The sequence below is a fragment of the Cololabis saira genome, chromosome 12, assembly GCF_033807715.1.
Source record: "Cololabis saira isolate AMF1-May2022 chromosome 12, fColSai1.1, whole genome shotgun sequence".
Taxonomy (NCBI): Eukaryota; Metazoa; Chordata; class Actinopteri; order Beloniformes; family Belonidae; genus Cololabis; species Cololabis saira.
Window position 1 is genome coordinate 7879552 of NC_084598.1, and position 22223 is coordinate 7901774.

The window sequence follows — 22223 nt, forward strand, 5'->3', positions numbered from 1 at the left end:
AGGAAATGACAAAAAAAACTCTTGAAATCCAAGATCTAGCTGGATTGACAGCGGCTACAAATACTGATGTCTTAACACTGAAATCACAGAAATCACAATCTGGTTTATGTATTTTACTCGCTGGCTCATGTAAGGTGATAATTGGAGAAGAGACAAATAGGCATTTTTCTAATTTTGCAGAAATGCTTTGTGATGTAACTGTAGATAAAAAGTCTCAACAGATCCAGGCCCTCGGTAAACACGTTTTTCTCAAGAGTGGGATGACCAGTTCAGTAGTTCACCAGCCCACTCTCCGCCTCAACATCCAAGGAGCCGTTTCCTCTCACATTAACATCTATTCTCCATCCTCTCCATCTTCTTCTTAACTTTTGTCACTCACTTTATCCAGGGGTTCATCACCGAGCTGCAAAGCCCTTCCATCATATCCAGCAGAGTAATCACACTCATTTACTGCTACATTGAGACGCTCTCTTCTTTTTCGTATTGCCATGTAAATCTGCACATGTTATCTGGTGCTTAGCGTGTGCAGCCAGGGTGGAGCGTGCAGGAGTGATGACACTGATGGTGTGCACTTAAAACTAGTCCTCTAATCTGACGCATCTCTGTAGCTCTCCAGGGGGCATTTTTGATTCCATCTTGTTTGTGAAGTTGTGCAAGAGAATTATAGAAATATCACAGGAAATGACAAAAAAAACTCTTGAAACCCAAGATCTGGCTGGATTGACAGCGGCTACAAATACTGATCTATTAACACTGAAATCACAGATGAATCCATCAAGCTGCTTAGGCTTCTTCTGCTCTCTGGTTTATGTATTTTACTTGCTGGCTCATGTAAGGTGATAATTGGAGAAGAGACAAATAGGCATTTTCTAATTTTGCAGAAATGCGTCTTAATTGCTCACTTTGTGATGTAACTGTAGATAAAAAGTCTCAAAAGATCCAGGCCCTCGGTAAACACGTGTTTCAAGAGTGGGATGACCAGTTCAGCAGTTCACCAGCCCACTCTCCGCCTCAACATCCAAGGAGCCGTTTCCTCTCACATTAACATCTATTCTCCATCCTCTCCATCTTCTTCTTAACTTTTGTCACTCACTTTACCCAGTTTCTTTATCTTCTTCATAATGTTCTTTTAATGGAATCACAGAACATTGCTTCTATCACCTTGGGAGTCTTTAATTCTGTATTATTTTTCTTCTCAGCATTTTGGTAATGAGATTTCCGCCCATGCAGAGCGATGGAGTACAGCATTATTAAGAGCGCACGCATTGTGTTTGGCATTAGTTTCATTGAAAGACATTTCACTGGCTGCTAATTTAGAAACCCCGTTTCCCCCCCCCATCCTCCTCCACCCTAAGCTACCATTAGGAGACCAGAGACGGGGCCCCTCTTAAACACTATGTGGGATAATGAAATCCTGATGTTCATTAATGAAACTCAATTAGCAGAAAGAAGGAAGTGGAGGCAGCTGAGGAGGAGGGCAAGAAAGAACAGAGAAGGAGGAGAACAAAGTGCTTCTCCCTGCCGACTTTCAAGAGGAGCGATATTAAAGGGGAGTCAGCATAGCCCCCCACACAAAAGGCTTTATTTGACTTCCTTCTTCGGGACTTGCTCAGCTTATTAAAATGCTTAATAGGTTCCATTAACTTCTAACACACTCACATCTCATACAAGCAGGAAGGGGCACGGTAAGCATTTGGGGGGAGGTAAATTGTAAAGTCTTGTAGACGAAGGAGGGCAATTACAGAGGGATTTGGGGCATTGTCCAAAAGGATTCACATATATCTGGAGCTTGTTCAGCGCCGGCGCCCGTGGCTGCTTCAGATGTTTTCAGCGTGATACTTCCTACTGTGAGGCATAAGAGGGTTGACCTTTTCAACATTATGTGTGTGTATATTTTTCCTTCCTCATCCTCATATACCTGCACGTAAAACCGGGCAGACACTGTGCGATTGTCGGCTCGTTTTGAACCGATTTTCCAGTCGTGCGACTATTTTTTGGATCGGTCCGGATTTCGACCCAATCGTTGGTCGTGCCTCGTGCAGTATACGTGAGGTAACAACGAGAGATTAACACCTCACGACGAGAGATTAACACCTCACGACGAGAGATTAACACCTCACGACGAGAGATTAACACCTCACGACGAGAGATTAACACCTCACGACGAGCTCCCGGTCACGAACTGTGTTTTCGCAAGAAAATCAAGCGTGTTTGAAATCTTGGTCTCTCCTCGTGAAGGAATCACAGTTGAAGCAGCTACAACCCGATTTGCCTCATCCTTTCACAGAGAGCATGCGCAATCTCTGATGTCACGTCAAAAACTATTATTTGTAGTTTAAAGTGTTGCAAATTCACATTACAAATCATGTTTTAATAGCAGAAAAAAAGACCACATTTCCCACGTCTGCCCAGCCAATTCCTTGTCCAATCACGGCGTTGTCTAATCTTTTTTCATTTATCGCCACACAGAATGGCACAAATTGCTAAAGGCTGATTTATGGTTCTGCGTTACACCAACGCCGTAGGCTACGCCGTTGATTTAACGCGGAACCATAATTCAGGTTTAAAGCAGCGCGTTTGTTTTTGCTGAGCATCTTCGGTGTCTCCCACTTCCGGGTTCCTCCTCTTCCACTTCTTTTTGACGTTGCAGTTCCAGTAACAGAAGTCCGACGGGAGGATTATGATCGTATAGTGTGAGCAGACGGGTCGTATCAGAGCATCGGGTCATACAGAATGAGACCATAAATCATGGGCTGTGAACTTTTGAACTCAGCGATCTAGTCGTGCAGTTTGAGATGGAGCTGAATCAAACCATTTAAAATATCGCATAGTGTATGACCAGCTTTAGTGTTGTTTCTGTCAGCCTGTTTCAATTTTAGTTTTAGTCTAGTCTTTGGGTCAAGCTATCATTTTAGTTTTTATGAGTTTAAGTCACATTAACACTCCTTTTAGTCGTGTCAAGTTTCAGTCGACTAAAAGTCTGAGCATTTTAGTCTTATTTTAGTCAGAATGGTCCAGGACCATTTTAGTCTAGTTTTAGTCGACGAAAAACTGATGACATTTTAGTCTGAAAGATTGTATTTAGCCAAACCCATTTTACAATTCAAACAAGGTTATCTTATTATTATACTATTGTTACCTTATAGAGTAAAAAATACATTCATTCCAGATACAGAAGACTCTTCGACACATTGGGTTTTCTTTTCCACGTCTACGTAGGAAAGTGTATCCAAAGATGGTTCTTCTTCTTCTTCTCCAGCCCCAGAGCAGATCCCCGCGTTTCTCTCTGTAACTTTGTTTTTAATGTACGTGAACCTAGAGCTCTGCGTTAACGGCATCAGCCTCTAACTCTGCAGCTGCATCTTCTGGATCTGATTCCACGCTGCAGCGACTGGGGTCACCCAGCAGCAGAACTAAACCAGAGAAACTACTGAAAACATGGACATTAACAATCTTTGGTGGAACATTTCGTCTCGTTTTGGTCAACGAACATGAAGACACATTTTAGCAGCAGTTTCGTTGCGTCTCGTCTCGTTTTCATTCGTCTACGATATTGCATTATTTATTTAATTATCATTATCGTCACATGACCAGCATTTTCGTTGCGTCTCATCTCGTTTTCCTCAGGTGATAAAGGTTCGTTAACGACGATATTTAGTTTTAATCTTCGTTGACAAAAGCAACTTTACAATCCATTTGATAACTAATTGCATGGGCCAGTCAATCCTGACAAAAGTGAAGTAAATATTGTCTTCTGAAACTTATGGCGAGGGTAAACACAAGCCCACCTGGGTGCTGATGTAGAGCGAGAAATAGTTTGGGAGTTTGGGGCTTGCACTCAATAAGCGAGCAGGCAACTGAAAAATAATTGCCAAGATTTCTGTCAGAACCTTTTGACAGTGAGAGACGCGCGCACCGCTCTCCCATTAACCCCTCTCTCTCTTTTTATTCGTCTACAATATTGCATTATATATTTAATTATCATTATCGTCACATGACCAGCATTATCGTTTTCCATCGTGTTTTCCTCAGATGATAAAGGATAATGTTAATGACGATATTTAGTCATAGTTTTGACTTGTTCATATAGGTTGGATGAGACGGAGGAGAATCAAAGAGCTTGTGTGCACCCTACTGGAGAGGTGACATTCACACACATGCAGAAGAGCGTGCATACCCTCCTCGCTCTCTCAGCCCTGCAACATCATCGTCATGTGTGTGTGTGAAACTGGGGAAAAATCCACTCGTCTCCCTCCCGAGGAAACATCCCACTTCAAACAGGCGGCCACCCAGCTCTCCACCCCACCGCTGGGCCGGCCTTCAGATCCCCTCACCGGGGACAGACATCCTCCCAGTTTAGCCGCACATCACTCAAACCTGCGGAAATACTCTCACGCCGTCCCCGGCGTAATGAGAAACAAAGGATGACTGAGACGTTTCCTGGTGTCGGTGGCTCAGACAATCCTCGTGGCGATTGTGCCACGTCCTTAACCCCCCCCACCCCCGTGCTTCATACCGCTTAAACACGACTCAACGCCGTTATCTCCATAATAGTCCTAATCTCCTTTAGGTCCACACAGAGCCGGGGCAGGTGTAATCATCCACGGCATTATTGAGGAGACGGAAGCCTGCTAGTTGCCATTAATACCTGGCTGCTTCCATTCCTGCTAATCCGGGGGTTCATCACCGAGCTGCAAAGCCCTTCCATCATATCCACCAGAGTAATCACACTCATTTACTGCTACATTGAGACGCTCTCTTTTTTTTTGTATTGCCATGTAAATCTGCACATGTTATCTGGTGCTTAGCGTGTGCAGCCAGTAGGAATGGGCGATATTTTACCGTTCACGATATACCGTCCAAAAAATTCCTCACGATAAGAATTTGTCATCTCGCGATAAAAAATGATAAATTCCCGTTGATGATGTTTTTGTGTAAAGCTGATTTATGGTTCTGCATTAAATCAACGCACAACATACGTGAAGGAAGGAAGGAAGGAAGGAAGGAAGGAAGGAAGGAAGGAAGGAAGGAAGGAAGGAAGGAAGGAAGGAAGGAAGGAAGGAAGGAAGGAAGGAAGGAAGGAAGGAAGGAAGGAAGGAAGGAAGGAAGGAAGGAAGGAAGGAAGGGAGGGAGGGAGGGAGGGAGGGAGGGAGGGAGGGAGGGAGGGAGGGAGGAAGGAAGGAAGGAAGGAAGGAAGGAAGGAAGGAAGGAAAGAGGAAGGAAGGGAGAAAAGAGAGAGCAGGAGGAAGGAAGGAAGGGAGAAAACAAGGAAAGAAGGAAGGAAGGGAGGAAAGAAGGAAGGAAGGGAGAAAAGAGGAAGGGAAGGAAGGAAGGAAGGAAGGAAGGAAGGAAGGAAGGAAGGAAGGAAGGAAGGAAGGAAGGAAGGAAGGAAGGAAGGAAGGAAGGAAGGAAGGAAAGGAGGAAGGAAGGGGAAAAGAGGAAGGGAAGAAGGAAGGAGAGAGCAGGAGGAAGGAAGGAAATGAGCCAGAAAGAAAGAAGGATAAATTACCGTTGATGACGTTTTTGTGTAACAAACATGGCAGATCTGAGAGAGAGAGTGATAGATTTATAGTTACAAAGGTGGAGTTGAATTGGTATTTTTTTTATCGTAATTTTTATCGTTATCAGGATAAATGCCAGAAATTATCGTGATACATTTTTTAGTCCATACCGCCCATCCCTAGCAGCCAGGGTGGAGCGTGCAGGAGTGATGACACTGATGGTGTGCACTTAAAACTACTCTTCTGATCTGACGCATCTCTGCAGCTCTCCAGGGGGCATTTTTGATTCCATCTTGTTTGTGAAGTTGTGCAAGGATTTAAGCAGAAAAAAGGCATGAGGTGGGAGCACGTCGTTGTTATTCTCCTCAGGTACTCGTTCGCACAGAAGTAACTCTTTCATCCGAGCTTAGTGCTCATTAACCATTCCCACCTAGCTGTTGGCATTCTGTGTATTTATTTATTTATTTGTTTATTTGTTTTCCCCCTCCAAGTCTTGACTCCCGTTTTCTTCAGTGATCCACGGCGCTTCTAATGAGGCGGAGGTACAATGGTTGTTGTCTGGCGTTCTGGGAAAGATACGAGCGGCGATTAGAAAGCGCCGCTCACCCGTCCTCCCGTGTGCTCCGTGCTGGAAACAGTCAGAGGTTATGGCACGCTTGTGTTTTTTCATGCCCAATCAGGCCCAGCAGCCGGCTGCACCTCCATCTGTGATTGACTGGGGGGGTTGCAGAGAGAGGTGGGAGGAGGAGAGGGGGAGGAAATGAGAGCGGAGGCCGGGGTTTTGGCTGTGATCAGGCGTTACCTGGCGGTGACAGCACTTGTCTCTCTCAACAGCTGAGGCTTGTCACAGCTGCTGACGTCCCGCTGTGTGGAGCCACACATGAATAATCAGCCGCACACACACACACACACACACACACGGCCTCACGCATGCCTGCTCCGCCTCTCACACACACACACACACACACACACACACACACACACACACACACACACACACACACACACACACACACACACACACACACACACACACACACACACACAGATGCCCCGTCTCCGCGTGGCCCTGTGCACTCAGTGTGACCACGGCGTTGTTGTAGACGCTACACAAGCACAACCCAAGCCGAGATGTGGAGATAATCTCCCTGAAGTTTGTCCTCATGAATCACGGAGCCCTTTTGTCGGAGGGAAGTTCGGCTTCAAGTTTACATGCAGTCAAAATTCGGGTTATTGCTAATATTCCGGTTACTAAAACATTCTGAATATTCCGTTTACATGGTAATTAATCATTTGGGATATCTGGATCAAACCAGCGACGCGCGGAGAACGTGATGACGCACTTACTGTTATTTCTGCTTCTTCTTCCTGTATCCAAATTCAAAACAAATGCTGCTTCGCGCAACTTTTCGCTCACCTTCTTGTAAATCTTGCTATCCCGGTACTTTCTATCGTCTACAAATGCAGAAATGTTCAAATCCTTCATTACATTTATGAAGTGATTAGTCTCCTCACTCCAAAAGTGTGGCGTGGTCTTGCGTTTCTCCGTGTTTATAAGTACGTCCTGGACAAAAGACCAGGATTCCTTGTGAACAGAGCATGCGCAGAAAACAAATTCATGTTCCGTTTGATGGGGATATCCCGTTTTGCGTTTACATGACCCAATATTCGGGTTTTAAAAGGAGTAACCCAGGGCTCATATTGGGGTTTTTAAAAACCAGAATATGAGCAAATTCGGGTTATTCAAAGGGGTTATTGGTGTTTACATGGCTGTGCAAATTCGGGTTATTGCCAATATTCGGGTTTTAAAAGGGTTATTGATGCATGGAAACACAGTCACTGACCTCTGTTTCCTGTGTTTCCTGTGATTTCAGAACAGAGTCGGTTGCAGAGAAGATGCTCACAAACTGGTTCGCCTTCCTTCTCCACAAATTCCTCAAGGTCAGTGCACCGAGCTCCGCGTGCTCCAGCACGTGCCACTGCTTAGGAATCTCATTTGTATCTCATTAATGAAGTTTCCACAAAAACGGTTAAAGAAGCGGGTGTTTTGGGCCTCGTGTGTGTTTGTGCTAATGTTCTCTCGTGTGTGTGTGTGTGTGTGTGTGTGTGTGTGTTTGCAGGAGTGTGCCGGGGAGCCTCTGTTCATGCTGTACTGCGCCATCAAGCAGCAGATGGAGAAGGGGCCCATCGACGCCATCACCGGAGAGGCCCGCTACTCCCTGAGTGAAGACAAGCTCATCCGCCAGCAGATCGAGTACAAAACCCTGGTACGTCACACTCCGCCAGCCGCACCAGGAGTTTACACAAAGGCTCACAGAGAAAACCATAAAAAGGGGGGACGGGGGACGCGCGATGCTGCCCAGATGAGAAACATAATCAGTCAGTCAGAGATGATTACAGTAATCCCTGGCTAGAACGCGGTTCACCTTTCACGTCTCGCTGCTTCACGGATTTGCATTGTGCATCGTGTTCTGCGTTCTGATTGGCTGAACAGTCTCCCCGCTTCTTCACTTCCTGTGTCAATAACGTTGGTCACTTAGCAACAAGCTGAGAACGGCCAATGAGCTTCAGCAGCAGCTCAAGAACGGGAGCCTTTGATGAATCGTTCATTACAGTCTCAGATATAATCCATGGTTTCATGTCGGTTTATGAGGCCACGTTTACACATAGCAGAGTATTTACAAAAACTGATATTTCCCCCTCTACATTTTGAAAAATCTCTTCATTTACACAAACCTGCATAAATACGCTGTTAAGGTGCTATGAGCAGCCAAACCTAAATATAGCTAGATAAAGTCATGCTAGCCAATCAGAATCCTGGAAAAAATCATCAACAAATGACACGAGTAACTTCCAGTTACCTCCAAGATGAACCAGAGTCTTTCGTTTGGAGTGACAGAGAAGTGGAGTTACTTTTAAGTGTGACTTTAGAATATAAAACAGGTAAAATACAAGAAAATATTGACGGTTGCCAAACAAATTGTAAACACAGGTCGCACAAATGATGCTGGTGACGTTTCTGTTGCATAATGTGATGTTCTGAAGCCTAAATGTCCGTTTCCCTCCGTTTACAAGCAAACGTGAAGACGGAGTTTTTGCAAATCTCCACTTTGTCCGGAGTTTTCAGAAATGATAGTTTTTGGTGACTTTGAGCTTCGTTTTCGTGTAAACGAACAGCCAAAATGCATGAAAACACCACCGTTTTTGCTACGTGTAAACGGGGCCTTAAGAATCTTTTTGCCCAGAAGAAAAAAGAGCGACAACAACGACCCATAACTATGTTCTTCTCTGGAAAAAACACACCTGCACCGTGGGCTTTAGAAGAAAAAGACATTACAGAGCGAGTCAGGAAGAGCAGTGAAATATGCACCAGTCACAATTTGTCCTACTGTACTTTTATAATCATTTTTCATTTTCTCCCGTTCTAATCCAATGACTCGGGTCGCGCTAGGCGGGGCTGATCTCCGCAATTTGAAGCCTTCTATAAGAATTGTAAAAAAAAAAAAAAGGTTGCTACTTCGCAGATTTCACCTATAACGGGTTCTTTTTGGAGCGTAACCCCTGTGAAAAACGAGGGATTACTGTACAACGTGCACGTCATTTTCATTTCTTCATCCACAAACTGTGTCTGAGACGACATGAGACGACATGGCTGCGTTGCAGTTCTCCTCACCCTCTCGTTGTGGGAGAACATTAACCAACGGCCCCACAGGGCCCTGTTGGTCCAACATCAGGGTGGGGGGTAGTCGGAATTGAAACACGCCGAGCAGAGCCTTCCTACTCACACACACACACACACACACACACACACACACATACACACACACACACACGCACAGAGAACCAGAGAAGCTCACACAACCAGCGTGTGACATGACAATGCTCTGATTGCCTTGACTTTGAATTTGGCTCATTACGTGTTAATACCCCGGCAGAGCTGGAAATTGGTGTCCCGCCGAAGGTGTGAAATTAGATTTGGGGATGCGGAAATGGTTTGTGCGAGCTCCCGCTACGCTCCGAGGAGACAGTAATGAGGGCAGAGCCTCCGGCTGGACCCGGGCCCAGTCGCCGCCGGGACGCGTCGCGCTCCCCCGTCCCGCCGCGCTGACTCACTCTCCCCGCGTCCCGCTTCACCCCTCTGTCTCTCCACCATCCAGATCCTGAACTGCGTCAACCCCGACAACGAGAACAGCCCGGAGATTCCCGTGAAGGTGTTGAACTGCGACACCATCACCCAGGTGAAGGAGAAGATCCTGGACGCCGTGTACAAGAACATGCCCTACTCTCAGCGGCCCCGCGCCGTGGACATGGACCTGGGTACGACTCTCTCACACACCCAGGCACCCACACACTCCCCTGGCAGGGGTAGAGTCCCACCCGCCCGCCGGGGAGAGGGTGGCTGGGACTTTACTCTAGCGTGATACAAGGGGGAAGCCAGCCTGCCTGGCGTGCTGCTGCCAGGCCTTGTATTTTTGTATTTATTTATTTATTAGACAGGGGACAAAACACAGTCAAACATAGATACAAGTTTGCAGCTGATGTGATGCATGTAGAGTTTATAGAGGTCACTTTCCCACTGGACCAGCCCCCTTACTCACACTGAGTGGCAAAACATCAGCAAAAACAGCTGCAACTAGTGGAGAAGATGGGATAACAGCTGATTATCAGCTTAAATTAAAGGCAGTTGGACTTGACAGTGACCCGTACAGTTACCCCAAGAACCAGTGGTCCATGGACATTAATATTTGGCCACGAATCCAGTTTCCTGATATTTATATGTACTTAATTTCTACGCCGGGGAAATACACGAAGCAAAGCTTGAAGGCTTACAAAAGTCTTGACGCTTGGTCCGACTTCAAGGCAGGATTTGTTGTAGAAATTAGTGATTTGGAAGTGATGAGGACACTGAAATTTATGATTTGACCGTTTAACGTTAGCTACCCAAAAATCCAACATCACCTGATACAAAATGGGAACCGCAAATCCACGTTTTGGTGCCTGGAATCCAGTTGTTTCTGTGAATTGCAGCGATCCATTTGTCTCTCTTAAGCTTATTTTTCGGCAGTCTGTAAAACGATAACTCAGATTTCTTGCTAAATCTATGATCCATTTTAGATGTTTTCCAGTTGCTCAAACTGAAAGTTTACGCTGACACTCAGTCTTTCTGACACTCAGTCTTTCTGACACTCAGTCTTTCTGACACTCAGTCTTTCTGACACTCAGTCTTTCTGCCACTACAATTCAATAATACAATAATGCAATATTGCATTTACATGATATAAAACCTTCCCTCACTTACTCTCCCACACAAATATACACACCATATATATATACTTGTCCTGCAGAACAGGATTTTGCAATTGTGGTTTGAGGAAGTTCTGGTGACTCTTGCTGTTTTGTCTCTCAACAAATCGACAAAGTGGCTCAGGTGCTAAGTTGTTTATACACTTTAAAATTAATTTAAGAAAACATAAATCACTAAAGCTTTCAAAGCTTAGTAAGGCAGGCTGACTGACGTAGTGTCAGTGTCGTACTTGAGACGGAGGGGCAGGCTTGGCTTTAATTTTGAGGGTGTGTGTGTTCATCTCTACGGGAGAGTATTACGGCCAAACAGGAGAAAAATTAAAATAATATTTTAGAGGAGGAAGATTTTTTTTTCATTATGCACTTCGAGAAGAAAGTCGAAATTTCGAGAAAAAGTCAAAATGTTGAGAAAAAAGTCAAAATGTCGAGATTAATGTTGAAGAACAATTTCGGGAAAAAAGTCGAAATATTGAGAAAAAAGTCAAAATTTTGTGAATAAAGTTGAAATGTTGAGAAAAAAGGCAAAATTTCGACTTTATTCTTGAAAATGTATTTCAACATTATTCTCGACATTTCGACTTTTTTCTCGTCATTTTGATTTTTTTCTCGAATTGCCCAATAAAAAAAATCCCCTCTCAAATATTTGTTCTCCTGCATGGCCCTAATACTCTTCCATACATCTCTGATGTGGCCGACTGAGGTAGTAAGTGACGGACTCCCCGCAGCTCCACTCCCACTCAGTCTGCCACTTTCATCCGTTCCCGTCCGTACCGGGCCTCCCATCGCTCCGGCCCTGCCGGCGCGTCTCACTTCACACAAGGAGAACAAAAGCCCCTTCTGTTGGTTACAAATCAGCATACCGTCCACCTCAGCGCAGCTTTGCTGTTTCTGGAGGAATTACTGCGTCTGTGAGACCGTCTGCACTCGCGTATCTGTACGTACAGTCTGTGACTGTGTCTATTTTTGTCGTCGTTATTTTTGAGCTTGGTTGGACAGCTTTGAGACATGGCGAGGTGGAGACGTGCCAGCAGAACTGTCAGTCGGTCACCTGGAAGTGGTAGAAAGCAGTAAAGCCCAGTCAGCTAGAGAGGAAACACGGCCCACTCCCAGCATGAGGTCCAAGCTTGATTTATGCCTCCTCCATATCGACGGCATCGCGACACAGAGTCTCTCCCTCGACACCCCACCCCCAACAACGCGCCGTGTCTACACGGGCCTGATTGGTTGAGTTGTTCTTCTTCTTTATCAAATTACCCGTCGCTCGTTGTTCGTCATCGTTTTCCAGTCGGGTAGAAGGATGCTTTGCTGTGATGTCTGTAAAAACGACCTTTTTCATGTAAAACATACTTTATTGGCGCTTTCACACTAATACCGACTCAGCCCAACTTGACTTGCCACGCTTCGTCTCGACTCCACTCGCCTTGCCCTCGTTTATTTTCGATACCCAGATCAGAAGTAGGAGATTGGAGAGAAGCTGCTGTGACGTATTTGATTGTGTGATCATAAACGGGGAGACAACAACACTAAAGATGTAGAACCTGGAGGAGATGGTAGATGTGCTGCTGGGTCTGTGGCTTGTGTTCCATACCAAGTTAAAAAATGAGAGTGAAAGAAGCTTCACCAGGTTTATGAACATCTGCACCTCAGAGTTGGATCACCAAACAGACTTGTGCTGCCATTGCCTGTTGAATAAAATGAACAAGAATCCGTCAGAGTCGCTTTTTCGCTGATTTCCGTCTCCTGACTCAGACGTCTGACTCCAACCCCCCGACCAATCAGTGGCCTGTAGTGTGATGATGTCAGATACAGCCGGCTCAGCCGCTTAGAACCTCGGTAGAATAGATACAGAAAAAGTATCTACTCGGCACGCCTACACCCGCCACCACTCCTAGTGGAGAAGCGCAAAACCGAGGCGAGGTGAGTCAACTCGTGCTGAGTAGGTTCTAGTGGAAAAGCACCATATGTGTTCCATTGTTATGTCTGAGTCACTTACGGGGAGTAAACCAGAGGAAACTCGCCACTGCGAGCTATGGTGCTACAGCGGTTGGTGATGTAATTACGGAGCGACGCAAACAATGACGATATAAAGGCCAGCAGCGGTGTGGACCGTACGTCCGCTGCTGCGACGCAGAAGCAGGAAACAGGCTTTAGGGTTATCTACTCCTCTCTTGGTGTCCTTATGGTCACGTCATCACTGAGCAGCAGCTAATGTCCTCCACCAGGAGTCCGTGTTCCCTCCACTGCAGCCTCTTTATTTTTTTCACTTTTGAAAATAGGTAATTTCCTCTTAGCTGGTTTTCAGGTCTTCTCTGCTCTTCTCTTCTTTCTGACTTTGAGGAGCCAGGTGTTGCATTTGTGACACGTGTACCAATTAAAGTGTGCAGCCTGCCTGCATATGCATGTCGCAATTGTTCATGTGGAATGTGACATTAGGATAAATGACATCAATCCCTCTCCCTGTCGTGTGCCTCTCTGTCTCTGTCTCTCTGTGTGTGGAGATATGTCTCCTTGAATGTTTCAACCATTCAGCTCTGGGTCGTGACGTGTTTCTGCTCAGGAATCCTGGAAGCTTGGAAGTTTCCAGTTCCACCAGTTTGAGCTGCTTGTTTTGAGCGAGGATGTTTTGTTGTTAAAGCAACATTTCAGGTTCAAAATAGTTCTTTTTGGACTCAATCTCCTAAATGGTTCATAAAATGATTTGATTTTATTCAATTCAGCTAGCAGTTAAAGCCAGGGCCCCACTGAAAATAGAGCAGAATTTTACAGCAATCAATACAAAAACATATTACATACACTTACAATTACATACAATTTTAAAACATACAATTTCAAAGTTAAAAATATTTCATTTAAGGACAGCCATGCAATGTTCATTAGCAGTCATGCTGTGTCTTTGCCATCTAAATAGTGCCATTAAACAGTCTAACTGCAGTATGTAGGACTGAGCCTGCTGGTCTTGGCCTTGGGTTCAGCTTGTGCTGGTTCCTCCATGTCTGGGCAGTAACGCTGCCTTGTGTCGGAGGTAGCAGGTCGTGCAAAGGGTGTTGCTCATCATGCATGTCCCTGACCAGCTTCCCTGCAGCTTCCTCCCTCCTGCTCTGGAGTGATGGGAAGGGTTGGGAGATGTTACCAGCTCTTCTTCTGTGAGCTGAGATCAGGCCAGCTGACAGTCCTGCCGGGGCCCCGGACAAAATAATCTAAGATGGGCCCCCCTGCGCCCGGATCTCTCCTTCTCCCTCTTCCTCTCCTCTCCCTCTGCTCTTCAGGTTTTTATACAAGCTAATGGACATTAACATTAGAGCTAGCCAGTTAGGTAAAGTTACAAGGTTGGTAAACGTTGGCTGTGCTGTTTCTTACCTTGCTCTACGCTGACTTTATTAATTCCAGCTTCACCGTCACCACCTTTTTAAAATATTTGTGTAGAGAATCTCTGAGGCCTCTATTTTCTTCTTCTCTTTTCTCTTCTTTTCTGAGCACCGGACTTGTGCTGACCAGACATTTTGACCATTCTAATGGTTGCATTAAATGATAACATCAAATTTTGATCAGCGGCCAAACCATTTTTGTGTTGGGGGTTCTTGACCACAAGGACAATTAGGAAGAAAACAAATAACAAGCTTTTATGTAACTCAAATACTACATATTTTTTCCACAAATAGCCATATTTTGAAACATTTTGAAAAATGATTCCATAATTTAATGAGAATAAAAATAAAATAAAAAATGAATGAGGGCCCAGTTCCAGGCCCCCCGTACCCTGGGCCCGGGACAACAGACCCGTTTGTCCCCCCCTATCGGCGGGCGTGGCTGAGATGGAGCCTGTTTCGTGTCGTATCCTTCAACTGAGTAGAAGCTCCACAAGAGTGTTTCTGGTGTGATTAGGATTCACATTTGCCCTGCAAGATCAGTGGTTCTGAAGCCTCTGCATATTAATCTGTTAACCGAACTCCCCCCATGGTGGTTAGGAGTTTATTCACTGGCTTAATTTGGTACATTTTCCATCTATACATAGATATGCATACGTGTGGATATGTTAATTACACAAAAACTGTGGCACATGAAACTGACAGTGTTGGATCAGACACTTATTCCCGCTTCTGTTTGGGTGTATCGTCCTTTCAGAGTGGCGTCAGGGACGAATGGCCCGCGTGGTGCTGCAAGATGAAGACATCACCACCAAGATAGAAAACGACTGGAAGAGACTCAACACTCTTTTGCACTACCAGGTAAGCACACACAGTATTGCTTTCCTTAATTAACTCTCCAACTTCACCCTTTTTTTTCCCGTCAAGAAGAATATTTTCAGCCCAATTTCCTGCAGTGGCTTTTTTTTTTTCCATTATGGAAATTGTTCCATCTATACTAGAAAAACTTTGTTGTTTCCTGCTCCTCATTTTCTGACAGCCAATTTACAGGCCCTCATTTCCATGAGGGCCGGGTCCTGGTGCAGTCCAGCTGGCTCGCAGGGGCAGAGGAGCATTACTGCACAGGTGGCGGCAGGGATGAACTCTAACTCTGAGAGAACACGTCTGCCGCTTCCTCGGGAAGATGAAAATGCAACACAAAGGCACCTCCTTACTTTCCACTCTCCTTGCCTTCTTTCTTTCTGGTTGTTGCACTCTGCACCAGCAACGATGAATCTTAGTTTGAGGATCCCTGGGTTCACCTCCTGTGACGGGGAAGTGAAACATTAGATAAAAGACTGCGCTCTGGACCATGTGTCCACATACTGACAATACTTTACTACACTGTAAGAAAAGCCGGTAGAAATTACTGTAAAAAACTGTGAAATAGCAACGGTGAAGGATGTTAAATGTTACAGATGAAAATCTTTGTTGACATTGTGTCAGAGTTTGTCTGTCTAACGTGTAACAACTCATTTAATGAAGACATTACTCAAAGAATTCAATGATAGTATGTAGATGTTTATTTCACAACAAAACACCGCTATTAATACTACAAAATATGTTACACAACACACAATCTTTTAATAAAATAAGCGGAAAAATTCAGTCAAATTACTGTCTTATACTTAAGACTTACTTAATTACTTATAATGAGGCTTTTACCGATTAATAATGCCTCTATTTTGATGTTTTCCAGTGAAATTTAATGGGATTAGATGTAAAATAAGCAATGGCTGCACGTAAATTGTACAGGAGAAAATAGCTTTAATGAAGGAATAGTCATGCTAATTTGGCTGAAAATGGATGTTGAATTTACCAGTTTTGTACGTAAATTGTATAATGTTATTTTGTAAAGGATTACAGTTTAAAATTGTAAAATTCACAGGTTGTTCTGTAATGTGTTTTACAATCCGCTGTATCTTTTACAGTATTATTCTGGCAACCACAGCTGCCAGTTTTTTTCTTACAGTGTACTCATAATATGTCAGTGAAGAATTGAATCTAGCAGTCTTCCTAAATCAACCACATCTTTGAAGTTAAAAGATTAATATCCTGACGTTAATTCCGTGTCAGAATAATGGCACTGTACCAGGCGGCAATATGGTGGAGATAAATGTTGCTAAGGTCGGTGTTATCTGGGGCTGCGTGGAGGTAACCCTGCTCTCCCGTCTGACGAGCCACTCGGAAACACTCCAGCCGCTGAAATGTTTACTTTGCATTTTTGCCTTTTGTCCGGCGGCCATCTGCACAGTCCACGAATCTTTTTGCAGTTCACGGTCAAGAGGGAGCATCTGCCTGAAACCCGGCTGAAGTTTGACTCCGAGGCACCGGCGCTGAAGAGCCAAGGCTTTGGCAGGGATGCAGCTTTATTAGAATTGGAAATGGAGAGGCAGAAAGAAAGAAAGAAAGTGGGGATGAGGTTGCAGGGCTCCAGCCTTCTCAATAGGGAGCCCACGTGAACCCCCGGCCCCCGCAGGAAGGACGAGCAGAATCACTTAACAGATGTAGGAGTCATCAGAAGAAAGGACACATCAGTGTGTCCTTCACACAGGACTTGGCACCATGCAGCTTCTCTCCCCTTTGTCTCTTTCCTTTGTCAGCTTCCCTTCTGTTAGTAACCTTTTTCTATTTTTTTCTCCTTTGGGCTCGGTTTACATAAGCTTTCCTTACATTTCACCTCCTCTTTCTCCTCTCACCCACTTGTGAACAATGGCCCTGTCTTCTCGGTCTATACCTTCGCTCTTTTTTGCCTTTCAAGCTTGAAGCATCTTGGCCTGAGACGTCTGTTCTCCCTTGATTAGGATGTTTCACCGTTTACTTGCACCTCTGCCTTGTTTTCAGCCTTGTGCATCATGCTCCATCTGCTTTCCTCAGCCAAGAGAGAAACTACAACACACAGGCGTATGGCCACTTCACTTATGGCCTGCTAATGATCACAGATCTGAGGGTTTCCTCCATAAAATGCACCGTTAAGGCCAGACACTCTGCGGTTTCAGAGGAGAAATCCGCAGGCTGCAGGCCAATGTGCCGAAGAAAGAGGAGAAACAAGAGAGAGTGTAAAAGAGCAGGGCAGTTTGAGTGGTGGAAGGGGGCAGGGGGGGGAGCAGAGTAAGATGGAACAATGTAAACACTTTTTGCATCATTACAGTTGTTGCCCCTTGTGTGAGCCCTGTGTGTTTGTGTTGCACATTACGCCGCTGAATTGACAGCTGTGACAGCACATGCGGCCGCACACCGCAACAAGGAAGCCAGGCTCATTAAGCTGCAAAAGTGAGGAGAAAAGCTGGGAGGAAAAATAGGGAAGGGATAAAGATTAAATGGTGGAAGTGGGTCTGAAATATGCAGAGTGAGTCTGAGCATCACCTTGAGTATTTGCTAATTCTCCCATTGCAGGAACACAGGCACTAGACGGAGGGCATTAAAATTCATAGGTCTCACAGCTACCCAAGAAATGCTATTGGCTGTTTACTCTACCACATAGGAAATAATGGTTTACACAGCTTGAATATGGAAATGCACACCTTTTGCACTCAGCTAAAATTAAAATCATAAATGCACACAAACTGAAAATGAGTTCAGATTCTATATTCATCACCTTTGTATTCACAGTCGGGGGAATGAACTTGGAATGATCCAAAGACCGCATTGTCACTTTTTTTTTTTTTCTTTACACTTTCTTGCATAGATAAGGATGAAATATGCAGGCCCAGTCAGCCATGACGGCAATGAATGTGCACACAAACGGCATATATCCCCACGTGTTCCAAGATTTATGAGATTCCACAGATTTTTGACTGATTGCTGATTTGGATCTCTGTTTGTTGATTAATCATCCTTCCTGACAAGGCAGATCTTCTCTTCTCTTTCCCCTCCTGCCGGTGTTTTTCTGGAGAAGCATTAACCCATGTGCTGCAGGCTCGTGTCCCACAGCTACTGGAATCACACATCTTTCAGACTTGAACATCTGTAGAACAGAGTTCGGCTTGGATTTAGACAATTCAGCTTGCAAACGGGTGCCTGCATGAGTCTGCCGGTGCACAGTGTGACTAATTACTCCACTGATGGTTGAGAAAACTTCTGTTTATTACAACCACAAATCAGAAAAACATCAACACTAGTCAGCGCTTTCTGAGAGATCTTCGGTTTAGGCTTTCCCCCTTGTGCTTAACACACTGAAACCGCTTCATTTTTTAAAAATGATATTCTGCATTTAAAGAAGAAATATTGAAATCCCTTTCTATCAAGAGTTTTCTCCTATTCTGCCCACTTTTCCTCCCCAGACTCCGCCAAAATTATTTTTTCTTTTACCTTTTTAGTAGCACAAAATTGCCCTATGCATTGTTTTTTTCCAATATTTTACAGACTTTGAATGTAAAAAGAGGGGAAAAAAAGAAGAAACTTTTTCCTTATTGCTTCAACTTTTGGTTGGAGAAGTTGCATTTCTTATATTTGTATGCCACCTCTGCTTGTATATGTGCTATATATTATTCATAATGTACAGATAAGAGACCAGTAATGGGCAGGATGCTTCCTCTTTTACTTGAGCAGAGTTTTAAGAAAAGTTTGAGAACTTGTCTTTCCTTACTGTTGACCTTTGTGTCCAGTTTTCTGGAACAGGAAGCGTAATGCCCGGAAGATCCCGTTACATCCCTGATGCCCGTATCGCTGAAGCTGTTTGGGGCTATTCTCATCAGCAACAGACACTGAAGCTGTGGCTGCCTCGGCTCAATGTTTTCTATTTTAGGTTTCCATGCACATCAAGTAGAGTTTATTTTAGAGGGGAAAATGTCCTCTTTGCAAACCTTTAATGAACTGAGCATAAAAAGGAGCAACGTGATTGGTTGATACTGTAATGCTGCTACACCCTAAATCATATACTCAAGAACATGAGCTGCTGGATTAGAAAAATAGTGTGGTGGAAATCTGAAAATAAAGACAGCATGCATACAATCACAACAAAGTATAACTGCACACTGATGGTTTGCTCCAAGGTGTAGGTGTGTTTTATAGACAAAGATTGTGTAGATAAATGTCAAGAAAGAAATTACAATGGACAGGTGATCAGTGGTTCCTTCCTGGATTCAGATACAGTTAAACAACAAACAAAGAGCATAAGACAAGATGATTACATTTCCAAGACTCAGACAGTGAGTTCATTCAAAATACAAGTCTGGAATCAAAGTGCACCATATAAAGTATTACCATGTATCCGAAATGTAGAATACATTGTTATTTTTACATTATACTAGTCATAAAGATTATTTACTGGCCCATTTTCTTTTTCAAAACCCTTATTAAACTGTGTTACGGGGGAAGTTGGAGTTAAAATCTTCAGAATTCTTACATATTGTTGTTGTTTAATTAGGGCCCGAGCACTTACAGTGCAAAGGCCCTAATGTATCTGTAGGAATTTTCCTTCTTCTTTCTTTTTATTTTTCCGACGAAATGAGGGCGTTTTTGTCCCCTTAAACGTGCCCCAAAAGTCACCAAATTTTGCACCCAAGCCAGGCCTGGCGATAAATGTGATATTTAATGGTTTGCATTAATGGGCGTGGTCCAATGGCTCAACAGCGCCCCCTAGAAAACTTTGTGCCTCAAGCCCCACAATACGGTTTGACGTACATGCACGAAAATCGGTACACACCTGTATCATGGCGCAGCTTAAAGAAAAGTCTCTTGGCGCCATGGCCGAAACCGAACAGGAAGCCGGCCATTTTGAATTAATCGTGTAATTTTGGCGCAATTTATGCCATTCCTTCGGCAGTTAAAACAATACACTGCAAAAACTCAAAATCTTAACAAGAATATTTGTCTTATTTCTAGTTAAAATGTTTAATTTTTAGTAAAAAAAAAAAATCTCATTGCACTTTAAACAAGACTCATCGCTGGAATAAAACAACAATTTTCACCTGTTTCAAGTAGATTTTCACTTAAAATAAGTAGAAAAATCTGCCAGTAGAACAAGATTTTTTTGCTTGTAATGAGAAGATAAATCTTGTCCCACTGGCAGATTTTTCTACTCATTTCAAGTGAAAATGTTCTTGAAAAAGGTGAAAATTGTCAAATAACAAGTTATTTTTCTGGTGATGACTTTTGTTTTATGTGTAATGAGATTTTTTTACTAAAAATTAGACATTTTAACTAGAAATAAGACAAATATTGCTGGTAAGATTTTGAGTTTTTGCAGTGCATGGGTCCGAAATGTCATATTTCCATTATAATAGTCATAAAGATTATTTACTGGCCCATTTTCCTTTTCAAAACCCTTATTAAACTGTGTTACGGGGGAAGTTGGAGTTAAAATCATCAGAATTCTCACATATTGCTTGATCTTTTTTTTTTTTTTACTCCAGTTTTGACAAAAATGGCTTGCATTCAGGGATTGTTTCCAGTCTACCAAGCAGAGGCAAATCTTGACGATAGTCATCAGTATCTGTCAGCGTGAGTCCTGAAGAGATGGGATAGGAACAGGAAACAGTGTTGGCAGAGCTGAGCAGAGAAAGGGAGAGGATGACCACACTCGGCTGTCTGGTGGACTCGCCTACTGTCTAATGGAACGTCTTATCACAGGCGGGGCCCGCGGCCCTTATCACACCTGCCCCGCTATCAGCCCCACACTGGATTATCCCCGAAGGGAGAATCTGCACGCCTTCAATCATTTACCGCTATCACAAGGACCCATCTCTGCTCCGGCTTCTCTGTCAGCCATAAAAAGCAGAGAAAGGGAGAAAGATGGAGGAAGATGTAAAGGGAAAAGGAAGGGGGGGGGTGCTGAGAAGCTATTTCATGCTCCCTTGAGAAAATGTATCACAGGAATAGCGGTGCAAACTTCACGGAAGTCTACGCTGTCGGTGTATTAAAGCCGGCCTATGCTCCATCAGCCGAGAGAGAAGGGGATGGAGAAGCCGAGGAAATGCGGCTCAAGAGAGCAGACACAGATGAGAAAGAGGGGAGGTGAAAGAGGTGAAAGAGGTCAAATATGTCGGTCGTGGGTGGGGGTGAGAAGACCATTTTTCATCTCCCTAGAAGCGGCCCGGGCTGCCTGTCCTTGATCTTTAAGAGGATTCCAGCAGATTCCATCCTCAGTCTCAAGTGTCTCTCCAGAACGGCCAGAAGATGGAAACTCCAGCTAATAGTTGAGCTGAGATTAGTCTGCGGAGAGCCGGAGATATTGGGAGGCAGGGGGGGTTCTGCTAAGATGCCCATCCCAAATGCAGGGGAATTCTTGTTGGATCAGTTCGACTAGAGATGGAAAAGGGCAGCGACATGAAGCGAATTCCTCTCTGTTTCTCTATAGATTCTGTGAGCTGTGCCTTCTCCAGTGGCATTTGCCTTTTGTTGATTTATCCATCGGAGGCTTTTTCGGTGCTTTATTCTTCGCAGGCGAACAGCGCTCCTCAGGGTGAGCTGCAAATGCCAGCCAACAAGCTCTTTGTTGTTTTTGCTGTTTATAGAAAAACTGCACGTTTTGTTTGTGGTTTTGTACATTTATAAAGTTGTAACATCTATTAATTAAGCTTAAACTCGAGAAAGACCTCAGCTGTGAAGTATAATTTGAAACTACACTGCAAAAACTCAAAATCTTAACAAGAATATTTGTCTTATTTCTAGTTAAAATGTCTCATTTTTAGTCAAACAAAAATCTCATTACACTTAAAACAAGACTCATCACTGGAAAAAAACAACAATTTTCACCTGTTTCAAGTAGATTTTCACTTAAAATAAGTAGAAAAATCTGCCAGTGGAACAAGATTTTTTTGCTTGTAATGAGAAGATAAATCTTACTTGAAACAGGTGAAAATTGTTAAATAACAAGTTATGTTAATGATTCTTGTTTTAAGTGTGATGAGATTTTTTGACTAAAAATGAGACATTTTAACTAGAAATAAGACAAATACCGTATTGGCCCGAATATAAGACGGTGTTTTTTGCATTGAAATAAGACAAAGTGGGGGGTCGTCTTACATTGGGGTCTAGACGTTATACCCATTCACAACGCTAGATGGCGCCA

The 22223-nt window shown here is 43.9% G+C and overlaps 1 protein-coding gene across 1 annotated transcript in view; it reads left to right on the forward strand.

Annotated features, from left to right (window-relative positions):
- plxna2 (plexin A2) overlaps positions 1–22223 on the forward strand; it is a 265758-nt gene that overhangs the window by 222376 nt on the left and 21159 nt on the right. Inside the window, exons 23-26 of the mRNA XM_061735348.1 lie at positions 7376–7442; positions 7622–7768; positions 9659–9818; positions 14928–15031. Coding sequence (XP_061591332.1) covers positions 7376–7442; positions 7622–7768; positions 9659–9818; positions 14928–15031 — 478 coding nt within the window. The remainder of the gene's footprint in view (positions 1–7375; positions 7443–7621; positions 7769–9658; positions 9819–14927; positions 15032–22223) is intronic.